The 14,991-nt window shown below is 39.2% G+C and overlaps 1 protein-coding gene across 2 annotated transcripts in view; it reads left to right on the forward strand.

The window, feature by feature from the left end:
• Positions 1–14,991, forward strand: part of sbf2 (SET binding factor 2) — a 156,444-nt gene that overhangs the window by 54,621 nt on the left and 86,832 nt on the right. For both annotated transcript variants that reach the window (XM_080730700.1, XM_080730699.1), the window contains exons 3-10: positions 1,579–1,716; positions 6,810–6,935; positions 7,222–7,332; positions 8,513–8,618; positions 11,882–12,014; positions 13,120–13,228; positions 13,821–13,934; positions 14,178–14,255. In XM_080730700.1, the coding sequence (XP_080586826.1) occupies positions 1,579–1,716; positions 6,810–6,935; positions 7,222–7,332; positions 8,513–8,618; positions 11,882–12,014; positions 13,120–13,228; positions 13,821–13,934; positions 14,178–14,255 (915 nt within the window). The remainder of the gene's footprint in view (positions 1–1,578; positions 1,717–6,809; positions 6,936–7,221; positions 7,333–8,512; positions 8,619–11,881; positions 12,015–13,119; positions 13,229–13,820; positions 13,935–14,177; positions 14,256–14,991) is intronic.

The following is a 14,991-nucleotide window of genomic DNA, read 5'->3' on the forward strand; positions in this document are numbered from 1 at the left end:
TAAAATGCCCCTCGAGTGGCACTAGTGCCAGAAGCCTCCATAGACTCCCATGTAATTTATAGTGCACAGATCATGCACGCCCATGCACAGATCATGCACCATGTTTGTGCAGGCTGTTCACAGCTTTCAAACAAAAAAAAAAGATTGGAAATCCGTTCAGGCATTCATGATTTATCAGCAGTGTTGGGCAGTAACTAATTACTAATAATATATTACTGTAATATTATTACTTTATCCAGTAACGAGTAGTGTAAGGTATTACTTATTATTATTAGGAGAGCAGCGCATCATGCGCATGAAGCTGCTTAATTGATGGTCGTTAACTTCTTTTGAAAAACACAGAGAGAGAGAGAGACCTCTTCTCATTTACACACAAAGACACAAGCTCCCGTATCTCACACACAGGGAGAAGTAGTTTCTCTTCATCTCTGTGGTGCTGGATTGTTTTTCAATTTACAGATACTCCTAATAAAGTAGGCTGCTTTCTGACTATATCCCTTTATTCTGAGCCTGAGGGAAAGACCATACAGAGCCTATAGGGTCAAAATTACTGACAGTTTTAAATTTGTATTAGGCTTGTAAATGCACTGTCAAATAACATGTTTGGCTGATTGGAGACTTATTTTTACAATAAATTAGATTATGTTCTAAAAGGAGCTGGCTAACAGATTGTGTCGTTGTACCCTACATCTCTTTTCTTTTGCGGAGTAAAAAAAAAAGAAAAAAGAAAAAAAGTAATATAACTTAATATATTATATATTACTCTTGATTCCAAGTAATAAGTAATATAATATTATTACTTTTTCCAAGGAGTAATAAGTAATATGTAACGATTACTCTCCTAAGTAATATTGCCCAACACTGTTTATCAGCCATAATGTTTTCTTCAGATGTAAACAAAAATGGCTGCCATGTTTGAAAGATGGGGTTGTATGGGAGGTGGAACATGCAAAATCGCGATTGAAATCATGTTTACTAGATTTAATTGGGTCCAAAAAAAAAAAAAAGTAAAAGTCGCCCAAAGTCGCTTGGCAGGGAACTCCATAGTGAGAAAGTTGCTCTAAAAGTCGCCTGGCACTGTATGAGTTAAGGTCCATAAGTCAAATAGGCAGATTTAAACTTCAAAGTCAGAGAAGGTCATAAAAATAGCAAAACATGCTGATTCAACCAGTATAGGCATTCCAAGATAGGCAAGATGTGATCTTGTGGACTCTTTTTGCAGCTAGTGTATTTTTGAACTATTTATCATGAGACTGACACTATGTCCATATATGGGCATTCCAGATATGGGCTTAATATTGATGATATCAGGGATCTCCATATATGTGCATAAAAGGGACAAGGACAGAATCTCCTCCCACAGTTTTGGTGGCACGCACTTGGGCCACGTGTCAAATCGACCGGTCTCAACGGGAATCGTGCAGGCATAGTGCCCGGAACTACATGTATGGAGATAATCCCAGCGCATCACACGAGACTATCGTCATAGACAGCATGTGTTGCCGTGGCTGACACCATGTCCGTACAACGTTCGTATTTTGTCCTCTGATGTGATGTTATTTATGTTTGTCATTGCAGTTTTGCCAGCCTGGAGGTTGGAGGCTATCCAGAGAGAGGAAAACACCCACTTTCTTCACTGTGGTGCTGACAGATATTGAGTCTGACAGACACTACTGCTCCTGTCTCACCTTCTTTGAGGCTGAGGTCAATCTGCAGGTAGGTTGTCCTACATGCTTGCATGCAGGCTGAATATATCACTAACATTTTAATTTATTATGAAGCGAGAGCTGAACTGTACATTTCTTTTTTATTAGATTTTCCTTCATATCTCACAATCTGTCAGGTACAATTTGATTCAGACACTGTGTAATTGGCTTTTTCAAAGTTCCCTGACAAATGTATTTTTATTTCCCAAAGTTACTCTTAAAGGGATATTTCACTTAAAAAAAAAACTTTTGGTCATTTTATCGTCTAATCAGGCTTTTATGAACACCCTGGACAGTTTTTAATTTGCTTGATTCAATATTTAGATATTTGATGTACATTTTTGATGTTTGATGTAAATTAATTAAGATCCTTATTTTTCTCAATGTGTCCTTCAGCTTTTAACATGACATGATACCAGCAGGGTTAACATTAACCACTCATTATTTGTTTTGAGATAAGGTTAACCCTAAATGCAAAACATATAATGAGACAGTAACACTAAAGAATAGAGAAGCCAGGTAATCTTGTTGTAGAGACCAGCAGTAAAATGACTCTTATAATAGGCATCTCATCCATTCCACATCATCTTTTCCAAAATGCCATTAGTGCATGTGCCTTTGATCATGTGCACAGACTGCACACTCACGGAACCAGTGGGGGTACTTTGATTGAGCAACCTTATTTCCTCTTTTGTTTCCATCATTATCTAATTGCATTGTTGTTGTCGTGTTCTGTGGGACATGTTTTCATCATTAGGAATGTCTGTCCTTTGTACGATGTTTTCCAGAAGTGAACTATTGACATTGACTTCTCATCCCCTCGAGCACAACTATTTGATGGACTTTTATTTCGATCACAACCAGGCAAAAGTTGACAAAACCCTCAAAACTCACATACATTTGTTGCAAATATAATCATTGGTACTGACAAATGATTCTGTCTGGTCTCTGCAATGAACATGCCGAAGATTGTTTCTGTGTTTACCAATGGCCTCAGAGGACAATTCCTGTGCAAATACTTGTACAACACCTTTACATTCACAGACCTTTTGAAAAGACCTTGATGAATCACTTGATGGAAATTTCACACATGACATTTGTGCCTCAAGAATCGTAATAATTATTTCAGAATGTTTTGTGAATCAGACCAATTATGACAGTCGTCCGTTTGCCAGGATGCACAACCGCTGGTATTTTCTACTTTGATTCAAAGGCACAGCTGGAAGCAGAGTAACCCGCCACATCAACAACTGACCACAGTTTGGGATATGTTTAGCCGATACTGTCAGGTAGTGCAACATAGACTACCGTCTCTGGTTCTCCTCATAGACCTGTGTTTGGTGATGTCCCTCAGCTGTTTAACTACACTAGAGAGTTTAATCCTCCGTAGTTTATTTTCTGTCTTCCTCACATCCTGGCCCATTGAGAGAATGAGCTACATAATCAGCCATTGAAGCCCAATTTATACTTTGTTGTATGACTATTGTGCCACATTTTCCAATTGAAAATCACTTATTTTGGCAAACAACGTAGTCATACGTTAAAGTAAAAATTAGCCATGAACCTCAATGAAAAGATAGTGTATTACGGTGCCTCTGTGCTATAACAACACTCTAATTATTTTTCCTCTTTCATATCTCTGTGTTAGGGTTAAATGCAGTATGGTGTTTGAATATGTATGAGTCAAAGGGAAAACTGTACTAGAATATGAATAGGCCTACATCACATTAGAGATACATTCACAAAATGTGCATAAAATGCCAAATCAGAGAAATAAAATACATTTTGTTTCATCAAGCGGGTCAAATATATAATTGTTATTATTGAGAGATCTAGATTGTCTGGTGACAATTATGGAAACGTCGGGAAATGTATATGCTTACAGTCATTGTATAGTCAAACATCTGGGAAGGTAAGCCAGTGACTAGATCAAAAGTTCCTTGCATTGGCTAGGGGGCGAGGCATCTAGAAGAGTGTTTGTGTGTCTGTCTGTCTGCTCATCTGTCGGTGCCTCCTTATTTTGGAAGATTGATGTAGTGAATATGGCGTCATCAACATGTCAGAGATCCACAGGGAAGCCATTATTTGACCCTGTCTTGTTCTTTTTCCCCACTTTTTATAACTTGCGCCAGCAAAGGGTGCAAGTACTGCGTTCGGCTGCGGTTGTTTGTTGGTAGGTAGCTAGGTAGGTAGGTAGCTGTGTTTGTTTAAGCCCGTTGCCCAATCGGACCAGAATTTCTGGCAACGTCATCATTAACAGCCAATGTCACTGGCATCTCCAGTGGTGAGCGCACCTCATGCGCACAAGTAGGCCATACATGGCCTACTCGTAGGGGTGGGCGATATGGTGATAATTATCGTTGAGACGATACAATGTCTCCACGATACAATGTCTCCACGATATGCCTTTTCAGAGGTATCGTATATATCGTGATACAATTCACCCTTTGTTAGCCTTCTGGTTGGACCCTGACTGACCAACCAGCAGGCTCTATCTGCCTTGTCCCGCCCTGGTTCCGCCTTTTTTATGCTGAATTTGCTAAAACATATTTTTTGGAGAAATAAAAACATTTAAAAACATGCTGAGTCCCTATACTGCCACTGAGCAGCTCCATTTTGCTGAAACCAAGTTTGAAATTAGAATTAAACACACAGAATAACAATACGAAGCAACTGAATTAAAATGGTAGTGGATGGAGTGTCCCACTGAATGTCCCACCAAGACACAGCAACCAATGGGTGTGAAGAGGGGCGGGACAACGGGCGGGACTTGACAAAGGGTGAATTGAGGGAGCCTTGTAAAAAAATCCTGTTTAATCGTTAAGCGATTCATTGCAGAATTCAATTTAAACTCTGACAGTATACGAATTAAACCAAATGGACCCGTAAGGGTCCATTTGGTTTCATTTGTATACTGTCAGAGTTACATACTTGTAAAGTTCTATTTAGACCTCCCAAAAGGAACCCAGAGAGAGTTTTTGTCAAGTAACTGAAAAATAACCTTAAAAACAAACGTGAAAAAGAATCGTGATAAAATCGTGTATCGTGATACAGCTTGGGAAAATATTGTGATATTGTATTTTTCCATATCGCCCACCCCTAGTACCTACTTGTGCACAGGGCGCAAGTTGGTACCTTAACAGAGTGCAGTTCTAGATTTTACTTATGTCAACTTGAATTTGGGAGCTAAAGGATAGATACAAAAGATAGGTTCAGAAATCTTGTCTTGACCGAGGATAAGAGTTAAATGCCGTGCTAAAGGACAGTTCAGCAGAAAACATGGGATGATTGTCATATTAGATGTTAGGAATTAAAAAACCTGTGACCATTTTAAAGAATAAACCTTCAAACCTTCTTGCTGTTGAAGAGTTTAGAGTTTGGACATCATTTTCCAGCAAAACGAACATGCATTCCTAGATTCCCTCTCTAGATAGCTGAAGTTCTTTAAAAACGTGAGGATGTTTTAACAATCTTTACCCTCTAAACTGGGATGCTTATCTACCCAACTGGATTCCAGAGAAGCCAGACTGGTGATAAAGGAATGTATTTTCTCTCATAATTGAACCAAATCCTAAAAATAATGGTGAAATGAGATGCCCATCTAAATGGGATATTTTGAAAGCATGCTCCTGGGTCCCAGGATGCTGAAGCACTTCTGGTATGTTTTCGTAGTCTGGGGGAAAATAATAATTTGTGATAAGGGCTTTAGCTTGGAATGAGTGATGAGTGGCTGGTATCTCCCCATTCTGATAGGCTTTATGGATTCACGTCAAGACACAATGAGAACCAGATTGAGACTGTTGACAGCTAACCTAACCTGCGTGCTCTTCTTGGTGGAGCAGTCGTTGGTCAAAAACAAAATACCTACTATTCTACCAACTACATCGTTTCTCAATGACCAGTTATTGTACGACATGATGTCCAGAATAGATTATATCTTGATATAAGATAATAGTCTTTAGTGTGCCCAGTTATCGTAGCAAAAAATACCGCCCTTTGCTGTTGCTTGTCCATTCCATTCTGTGAGTTCTGTATATTTTTATCACAGGGTTTTTGGATATTCATGTGATGATGATTACTTTTGTACTGTAGGCTATTGTCTGTGTGGAGGATGGATAGGATATGACCTCACACTCACACCATTTGATGTGTGATGTGTCACTGGCTTTATTCTACATCCTAATGACTTTGTTGGCTGGAAGTGATATCACCTTTGAACGATAAAACAATATGTTCTTAAAATCAAAGGAATGACTCTAAATTATAAAATTATGAACAGAGATTACAGTTTTTAGCTTTTGTTAGTATTCCAACTCAAGAAAGGAAACAACTGTCATCGCATGAGCTCTTGTTGGAGTAATTTATACTTGACCTATGATCTATTCCAAAAGAAACGTCAATATGTTTTGTTTTTTTTGTTGACAGAAACTATTATGAACTCAAATTTGATCACATCTGTTTTTTTATGTTCTGCAATTGAGGCAAATGGCATGTTCAGTCTTAAGCGTAATTTATACTATGTAACAGACTGAGTACCTGCATAACAGTGTGTCCATGGGTACTTAACCACATGAACCCGAGCGTGCCTATTCTGGGCATGTCACGATAGGCGAACATTTGGCAAAAATATAAATAAATATGAAAGATTTGGTGTAAAGGGAAAAAGGAGGGGACCAAGTATAGACCCCCTGGGGGACCCTGATCAACAGGACCGAGATCCCATTTAAAACCTTAGATGAGATTACATTTATTGTTGAAAGGTCTTTAATATTGTTCTGCCAATTGAAAAACTGAAAGAAAGAAAACCAAATATCTGCATCCATCCATAAATATAGCATCCAGTGGTTTGATGAATGCTAGAACCCTCACTGTGCTGGGTGAAGCTGAAAAGTGAATTTCCCCTGCAAGATCAAATGGGTCTAGTTATTATAAATTATATAAAAAAGCTTTATGAGCTCTGAGCATTTTGCAATCTTTTTATTGTAAGTTTGGTCTTAAATTTCACTCTAGGTGGCATTAAAACATGGAGGTTCAGATCGGCGTTCAGGCTGTACATGTGAAGGTATTTATTGCGTTCCATTGCTTTGTTTTTGAATATTCCAGGGATCAAAGACCATTGATGGAGATGATGAAGAAGAGGAAGAGGATGGCCTCATCCAGCCAGCCCAAGTCTTTGCACCAAAAAGTCTAATTCTCGTCTCAAGATTGGATTACCCCGAAATATTCAGGGTAACGTTACATCACCATATTAAATATTTTGCATACCATTTGTAAAATGGACTGATTTTGCACCTTGTGGCTCATCATCATTAGAATATTCGTGTTTTGCATTGTAGGTGATTGGCTTGTGAATGTGGGGAGCCCAACATGGCCTTGTCAGTGTTTCAGCCGTAATATAGAGAAGATGATTTCAATACCAATGATTTACGATGTGACTATGTCCTGTGTGTGGCTGCGTACAGCACAATATCTGACCAAAATGCAAACAAAGCAATGTCCTGTGTTTTCCTGCTAGGGCTGCTTGGGTCTGATCTACACGGTGTACATCGACAGCCTCAGTTTCCCTTCAGAAGGTCTTGTGGCCAATCTCTTCACGTTCCTGGTTCCTGTAGCTGGCGGATCTCAGGTAAAGTTTTCCTGAAGCTAAGCATTCCCAGAATACCACAGTCTGGCTGACCTCGTCACTCTGCTCCCCGCAGCCACAGACTAACACACTTTTAGAGGTCATATTGGGTTTGCTTGCAACGTGGTGCTTATTTGTTGAGGTGATAGCTATGTTTTATTGCCTTTTAAATCATGCTAAAGTAATGATAGAGGAATGTTTTGTTTTTGTGCAGCGATCGAGAACAAATGTGTTTGTCAAGTCCAGTCCTGTTTAGATGGTGCCAGAGATTATCTTCAGCCATGGGCAGACAGTTTTATGCTTGTATTACTTGGAGCAAAAGTACCTCATGGCATTGGGTTTGATGGGGCGGGGCTGGATGGGGCAGGGTTGGATGGGCAGGATGTGGCAGTCGTAGTTAGTGTAGGTGCTGATGCCAGGGGCAGTAAAATGTATTAGCATAATGGGGGGAAAAGCATTAATTTACAACTACTTTTGCAAAACATCTCTCCTTGCTTGGGTTGAAATTACTGCATTTGGTTCAAACGATGGAATAATGTAATTCTCTGAGAGTAAAGAATTCCGTCTTTGATTCAGATCCCATTCTGACCACTATCACAATTCCGCAACAAGATATAACTCCTCCTAAAGCACTTTAAGCATATTAAACCAATCAGTATTTAGAAACCCCAGGAGTGCCAAAGGCTCATTCTTCAACAGCACACCCTGTTCCTGACCCAAGCTGTATGTCAGGAGTCATACGACAGGAGACCCCCTTTCTCCCTCTGCTTCTCTCACTCATCTGAAGGGCCACATAATCACATTACATTGTCATTGTCCATAACTCCTTGGGACCTACAAAGCATTTCTCAGCACCCACAATAAAAGCTGATTTCTGGACATGCAGAAGCGCACTATGGAAATAATTTTTTGCTTCAACTGTTCCTATTGAAACTGCCGCAGCTGTGTCAGTTGCCAGTTATATTTTGGTTAACATGCAATTGAGGTTTTCAACCAGACGCGTTCAAAAGGCTAATTCAGTGCTGCAGCTGCAGCGTCTGTGGGACATTCAACAGTGCATGTCCTCTATAAATGAGTGTTTGTCTCTTTGCTGATCTGTCCTGTGTACATGAATGACCATAGACATCTATCATAAACCTCTAATTTGTATGTAATGAATATATTCCCTTTTCTGAATAAACAGAAGCTGTTTTCCCTGGGAGCAGGCGATCGCCAACTCATCCAGACCCCTCTGAATGACAGCCTTCCCGTGACATGCAAGAGTGTGGCCTTGCTCTTCCAGCAGCTCGGTGGGTTCATGGTACTTTGTCCATCCATAGACGCTGCATAAACTTTATGGCTGCACTCTCATCGACCATATTCACACAGTGGCAATTTTGCTCTTACAGAAACCCTCACACGCAACACCACCCTCACAGAAACCTCACACCCTCAAAGGAAATAAATCACATGCTCTCTGTTTTGTCTTTATTCTTAATAAGAATAAGAATATTAACAATAAATCAAGCCAGCAAAATACTTTATGAAAGGACAATTATAGCAAACACTTGCATAAATTCGGTATTAAACACATCTAATGCTAGATTACATGATTTAGCTTTGTCACATAAGTGTTTTTGTAAATTTTGTTTTTTCCTTCTCGAACAAAACAACGACATACTATGTAGTGGCTGCACCTTGCCATGTCTGTACCATTGCAATATGTCTGACGTAGAAAGAGAAATTGAGAAGCCTTTGTTCTCAATGAAATTGGTGCATACAGTTCCCTGTCCATGAGTCTAATTTTAGGTTTCTTTGAGTGAGATTAAATAGCTTTCACCTGAAACTTGATTTTATTTGTAATGGAAAATTGGTCGTAATTTAGCGGCCTCATTGATTATAAGAATGTACTTCAGAACATGATGTATTATATTCCTTTTAGAGCAATCACACAAACACACACACACACACACACACACACACACACACACACACACACACACACACACACACACACACACACATACACACACACCTCTGCCACGAACCCCGGAAGTCTCTAATAGTTTGCATCCTTCTGTGTTTGTTTGGATAGATTGGTTGACATGCGCATGGGGGGTACTTAACCAATACACATGTGAGGGTCATGTGGAAGTCATATGTTTGCAGCCAATCTGGATACACAAGAACTAAACAAATGGCCTGCACCTTGACATTATCCTCAATCATGGTCTGTGTTAGTCTTCACAAGTCTGTTTTTGTTCTCAAATCTAGCACGTTATCCAGCACTAGTCCACAAAGCAAATAAGACTCTACAATTCATACAGTATGTCACGAAGAAAGCACACAATGTACGTCAGTATTCTTGATAGAGGCCAGCTCTCCCATCAAAGTTTCATTGGAGATTGAAGTTGTTATTGTTTCGCAAAAAAAACTAACCACTCGAATGCCATATCTGTCTGTTTCATGTCTAGAGTCCAGATCTCTAGTTTTATGAAATGTATCAAACAGAGCAGCTATAGAAAAAAGTTATTTGCTGCCACAGTATATCCAGTAGATGTTTAGCTGACCTAAACATTTGCATCTTCACTTGCCAACTCCACCAAACAATACATTCAACAATGTCTGATAGTACAGTATACAATCATGCTTACGAGTTACACAACATACAACATGCTACAGTATAGCATGTTAAAATGGAGTTTGAAGTTACAATGGGTTTAGGAAGGGGGCATGTCCGATAAAATGAATATTAAATATCTAAATACTGAATCAAGCAACTTAAAATCGGAATAATACTCAGGTTTCTGTTGTGTCTACTGTAGGCCTATGTGCATTTGACATCACACCAGTGCATGTTGATCTCCATATGCATTTTGATCTCCATATGCATTTGATGGGGCTGTGTGTGCATTTTACTCCATACTGTGTGTGCATTTGTCGGTGGCTTTTCACATCATTTAGGGTTGACCATGTTGGATCGCCATGTTAGTGTGAGCCACATCACGCACTCCATATTTAGACATAAAATGGTTAACCCGGAACTCCATATATGGTCATGGTTGGCGTGGAACTCTTTATATGGATCTTTTTTCCACCCCACAGTGATCCATCAACCGACAGCATTACCCATTATGCAATGGGATTTTTGTTAAAAAAGCCTAAAAGGCAGAAATATAAACAGAAATATAAATGTTATTATATTTCCGTCTGCCTATTACGTCATCCCGGCTCAGTGACGGGATGTAGTGGTTGGTGAGCAGACGTGTGGTAGGTCCACACATCGCCCTGCTGCTGCGGCCACAGGTCATCCCAGTCATCTGAGAGGAATGTGTGTTGGACATGTCACGCTGCAACGGAAAGGAAGCCCTGGGGAACAAGGAAGGAGCGACCGTCAACAGTGTTGCTGTTTGTTGTTTGCTGCCTTTGTCTATTTAGGGCTCGGAAATGTTGTTGTTTCCACAAGATAAGCGAACACCTGAAAGAACACAAAAGTGTGAGGCTGTAGATGTAGATATCACAGCTTAAAGGATAACACCAGTGTTTAATTTCTTAATTTTATTTTCATGTATGTATTTTTTTTTATATATATTTGACGTAATATGTCATTGTCAGAAAAATAATGCTTTAGAATGGTATTACTGTGCTAAATTTATTGCACCCAATTCTTCGTCAGAGTAGTAGCTACATAATTCACTATTTTGAAACTTGAGATTGCTAGAGGGGGGGAAGGGGGGGATTTAAAGACAGTACATTACTACTGTAATAGGTCCCATATTTTCCATGTGCTCAAAAGCTCAAGGTCACAGTAATGGTCAAAAATACATCGATGATGGTAATAGCTGAGTGTGTTTAATTCTCCCTGCGTTTTTTGTTTTTATGCTTTGTTTTGTCACTCAATTTAATACAGTTTCCAGAAGTAGCTGGTTGACATAATGTTTTCATTTGACTGTCCTAGCATTCTATTGACACAGGAGGATTTTGTTGAATCCAAAATGTATCACTGATTGAAGAACCTAGCTCAGATATCCAGAGATCGCGCCCCCAGTGGTTCTGTGTTCCTCTGTCTTTATCGCTTCAACGTGTGACGAATTGCTCTGTCAGTTGCTCGAGAGGAAACAATAACAGGAACTGTAAACTTAGAATTCATCTGCATTGTCAGATTGGTATTTGACATAATATTTATACCGTATGAAAGTATGTAATTTCCTCTGTTATTCAACCATGTGTTTTCACATAATGAAGGTTCATACAGTACATATGCAGTGTCCCAAGATTTTATTTTGTTAATATATTTTATCATTGATATTATGACATGCATACATATATTGCTAATAGTGTCATCATGCTTACAATAATGTACAGTGATTTGCAAAGCAAGCAGCTGGTGTGGAATGCTTTGGAAAAGCATCACACATCGTTCACAAATCAATATTGTTTACTCTAATTTGTATTTCATTGTCAAAAATCCCCCACTGAAAGTATGTTTTTCATAAATTGTCCTGGAATAATAAGGCAGTCACATTCCAACAAATACCTCATTAATTATATTCTCTGTTGTTTCTCCCTACAGGAATCCAGAATGTTCTGAGTCTTTTTTGTGCGGTTCTGACGGAGCACAAGGTTTTGTTCCACTCCACCAGTTACCAGAGGTTAGGAGAGGCTTCGCGCGCACTGGAGGCCCTAATGTTCCCTCTCAAATACAGGTGTGTGCTTCACTCCGTGGAATGGACTGATTCTAACAAGGCTGATAATTAGTTAAATAAGACTAACATACTTAATATACATGCCTGAACAGTCTGCCTATTGTGTTGAGTCAAGCGTTTACAGCATCGGTTCTCAAAACAAGTGGGGTCCCCAAATTATTTTGTAGGGTCCCCAGATGATTAGCTTAATGTAATTCTTTTCCCTCACTCAATGGTAAACAAACCAACACACAGTATAAGTGTATACAGAGTATCTGCACCTTTATAATTTATAGTTTTAATACCAAACTGTCAAATATTAAGTAATGCTAAAGGCGAACATTGTGAAAATAGCCAATCTACATGCTCACAACGGCGTTGTGAGCATGTAGAGATCTGCTATTTTCACAATATTTATCTGTGGAACATTAAATGTAATACCTACAATTCTAAGTGCTTGTCAGGGTCGGGGTCCCCAGTTCATATATGTTTATTTTGGGGGCTCACTAAAAAGGTTTGAGAACCCCTGGTTTACAGAATGCTTTGGAATTGTTTGAAATATTTGACAATGTTAATAAATCTTTACATCATAATGAATCCTTGCAATGCATATACAGACTGTTTGTCTTTATGCTCTGTGGTACTTTTAAGTTCCATGGTGTGGTGCATCATCTACAGTATCCACTCAGCAGCACACACATTGTGGTAAAAATGTATTTTAACTTAATTCTCAAGAATAAGGTGTGCCTCTGTAGCTGACCGGAGGTTTGTCTCTGTTGAATGTCAACCTACAGTATGTGACACATACATCCACTGTACTGTGTAGAGTGGATGATGATGACATTACATTCTTCGACTTTGTAAATATATTTGCTATGGCATTTATGAATCAGTCCTACCACTATTTAGCTATTGTTCTCCTTAGTACAGGTGTACTATTTGCGTTGGCTTTTTATGTGGGTTTCAAAATGGCTCACATTCAAATCCCCTTTCTCTACAATCCTTTGATCTGGGCCAATACTTATATATCTTACTTTCTTTTTCTTTCTTTCTTTTCGACATCCATTATTATTACTTTTATTTTATTTTGTCTTCATTATTGCATCATCCTATCTTCTCAACTCAGTTACCCATACATCCCCATTCTGCCGTCACGGTTGCTAGAAGTCCTGAGCTCGCCCACCCCTTTCATCATTGGAGTACACTCCATGTTCCAGAGTGAAATACAGGACCTGGTGAGTACAAATAATATTTGTACATATTAGTACATTCAGTTAGTCATGCAGACCCTATGTCAGACCCCATAAATCGCAGATTGCACATATTTCTCAATGTATTTAGATATGCTAAAAAGGGTGATACTCCATCAAGAGTTCAGACATTCCTTCTACTGACCAGGGTAGATATCATTCAGCCCCTTGAGCCCATTGGTTTCAGAAACACTCATCCACACTTCAGAAAGATCTTTATTTAAGATGTGGTTTGAGTTCGCCCCATAGCGGACCGTGCATTTTGAAATGAATGTGCTACAGTATATGTATAGAGAGTAACTAATGTGTAGAGTGGCAGATACCTCCCCCTTGGATATGTGTGTGTATTTCTATAAGTATTGTTTATTTTTATTTTTTATGATTATGTTTGCTTTGTTTTTGTGATTTATATGAAAAATACAATAAAACATAAATGAAAAAAAAAAAAAGAAAGATCTTTATTTAGAAGGTTTCGGTTCAACCTTATCAGGCTTTCCGCGTGTTACTCATATATCACAACACTCCCCCTCATTGGAATCAAACTGGTTGACATGTCAGTGGGTTGTGTGTTCCCCAGTTGGACGTTATTATTGCTGACTTGGATGGAGGAACAATAAAGATTCCTGAGTGTATCCACCTGTCCTCGCTCCCTGAACCACTACAGCACCACACAATATCTGCCCTGTCCATCGTAAGTACGCACGCACGCACGCACGCACGCACGCACGCACGCACGCACGCACGCACGCACGCACGCACACACACACACACACACACCTATTTAAAGAATACAATGTTCTCCAAACTAATAATCAATAGTAGGTTTTTGATCAACAATGGTCATTGTAAGGAATCCATTAAAGAACCCACATGGAAGCATAAAAGAAATGTATACCAAAGCATAAATCAACCTGAGATGTTTTAATTTTCATAGGTTTTGAACCCTGATCTGCAGATAGCGGACAATGCATTTCCTCCACCTCGAACTGCACCCTCTAACCTCAAGTTGTTGGTAGGTAACCATTACCTTTTATACACATGTGCTACTGTCACACTGTGGTTAACCCAACTCTGGTTTACGTACCTCCATGTGGTGTGATCAAATCTGGTTTACCTCCATATGGTTTACCCAACTCTGGTTTACCGCCCAGAAGCACTAAAAGAGCATATTAAGAGATAACAAATACAAAGTTCTAAATCTTCCCATGCCCTCATATAAATACCATGGTCTCTAGCTGTTCATATTATGAACAGCTAAAAACATGTGAGGTAGTGTTTTTCCTTCGGACTATAATTTGTTGCCCTAAAGGTAAAAAACATGTCATGTTGCATAAATGTGAGTTATTGTCTCTGCCAGGCTGGAAGGCATGGCCGAGACTATGTTTTAAACCCTGTCCGTCCGTTTTTCCCCCCTCAAATCAGCCTCATGGTGGCTCTATAACAGACTGATTCGTGTTTTTACCTATAACTCCACCGATCAGTGTAAAATGTTGTATGCACGCTCCCTAGAGGCCAAGGAAAAACCTTTGCCCTGCATTTTTTATACGCCTTCAGATTTTATACAAAAACAAACCTCGTTTCGAAGTGAAGCGGTGAATTTGAGCAGATCCAGATCTATGTTTTTTATTCTATGTGTTCTAGATCTATGAATTCTGTGTGTTCTAGTTCTATATTACCCATTTGAAGATATTTGCTCCAAAATATGTGCAGAGTGTGCGTTATGAAGAAAGTAACTAACAGGTGCGTGT

Source organism: Nannobrachium achirus (genome assembly GCF_963921795.1).
Source record: "Nannobrachium achirus genome assembly, chromosome: 7".
In the NCBI taxonomy this organism is placed as follows: domain Eukaryota; kingdom Metazoa; phylum Chordata; class Actinopteri; order Myctophiformes; family Myctophidae; genus Nannobrachium; species Nannobrachium achirus.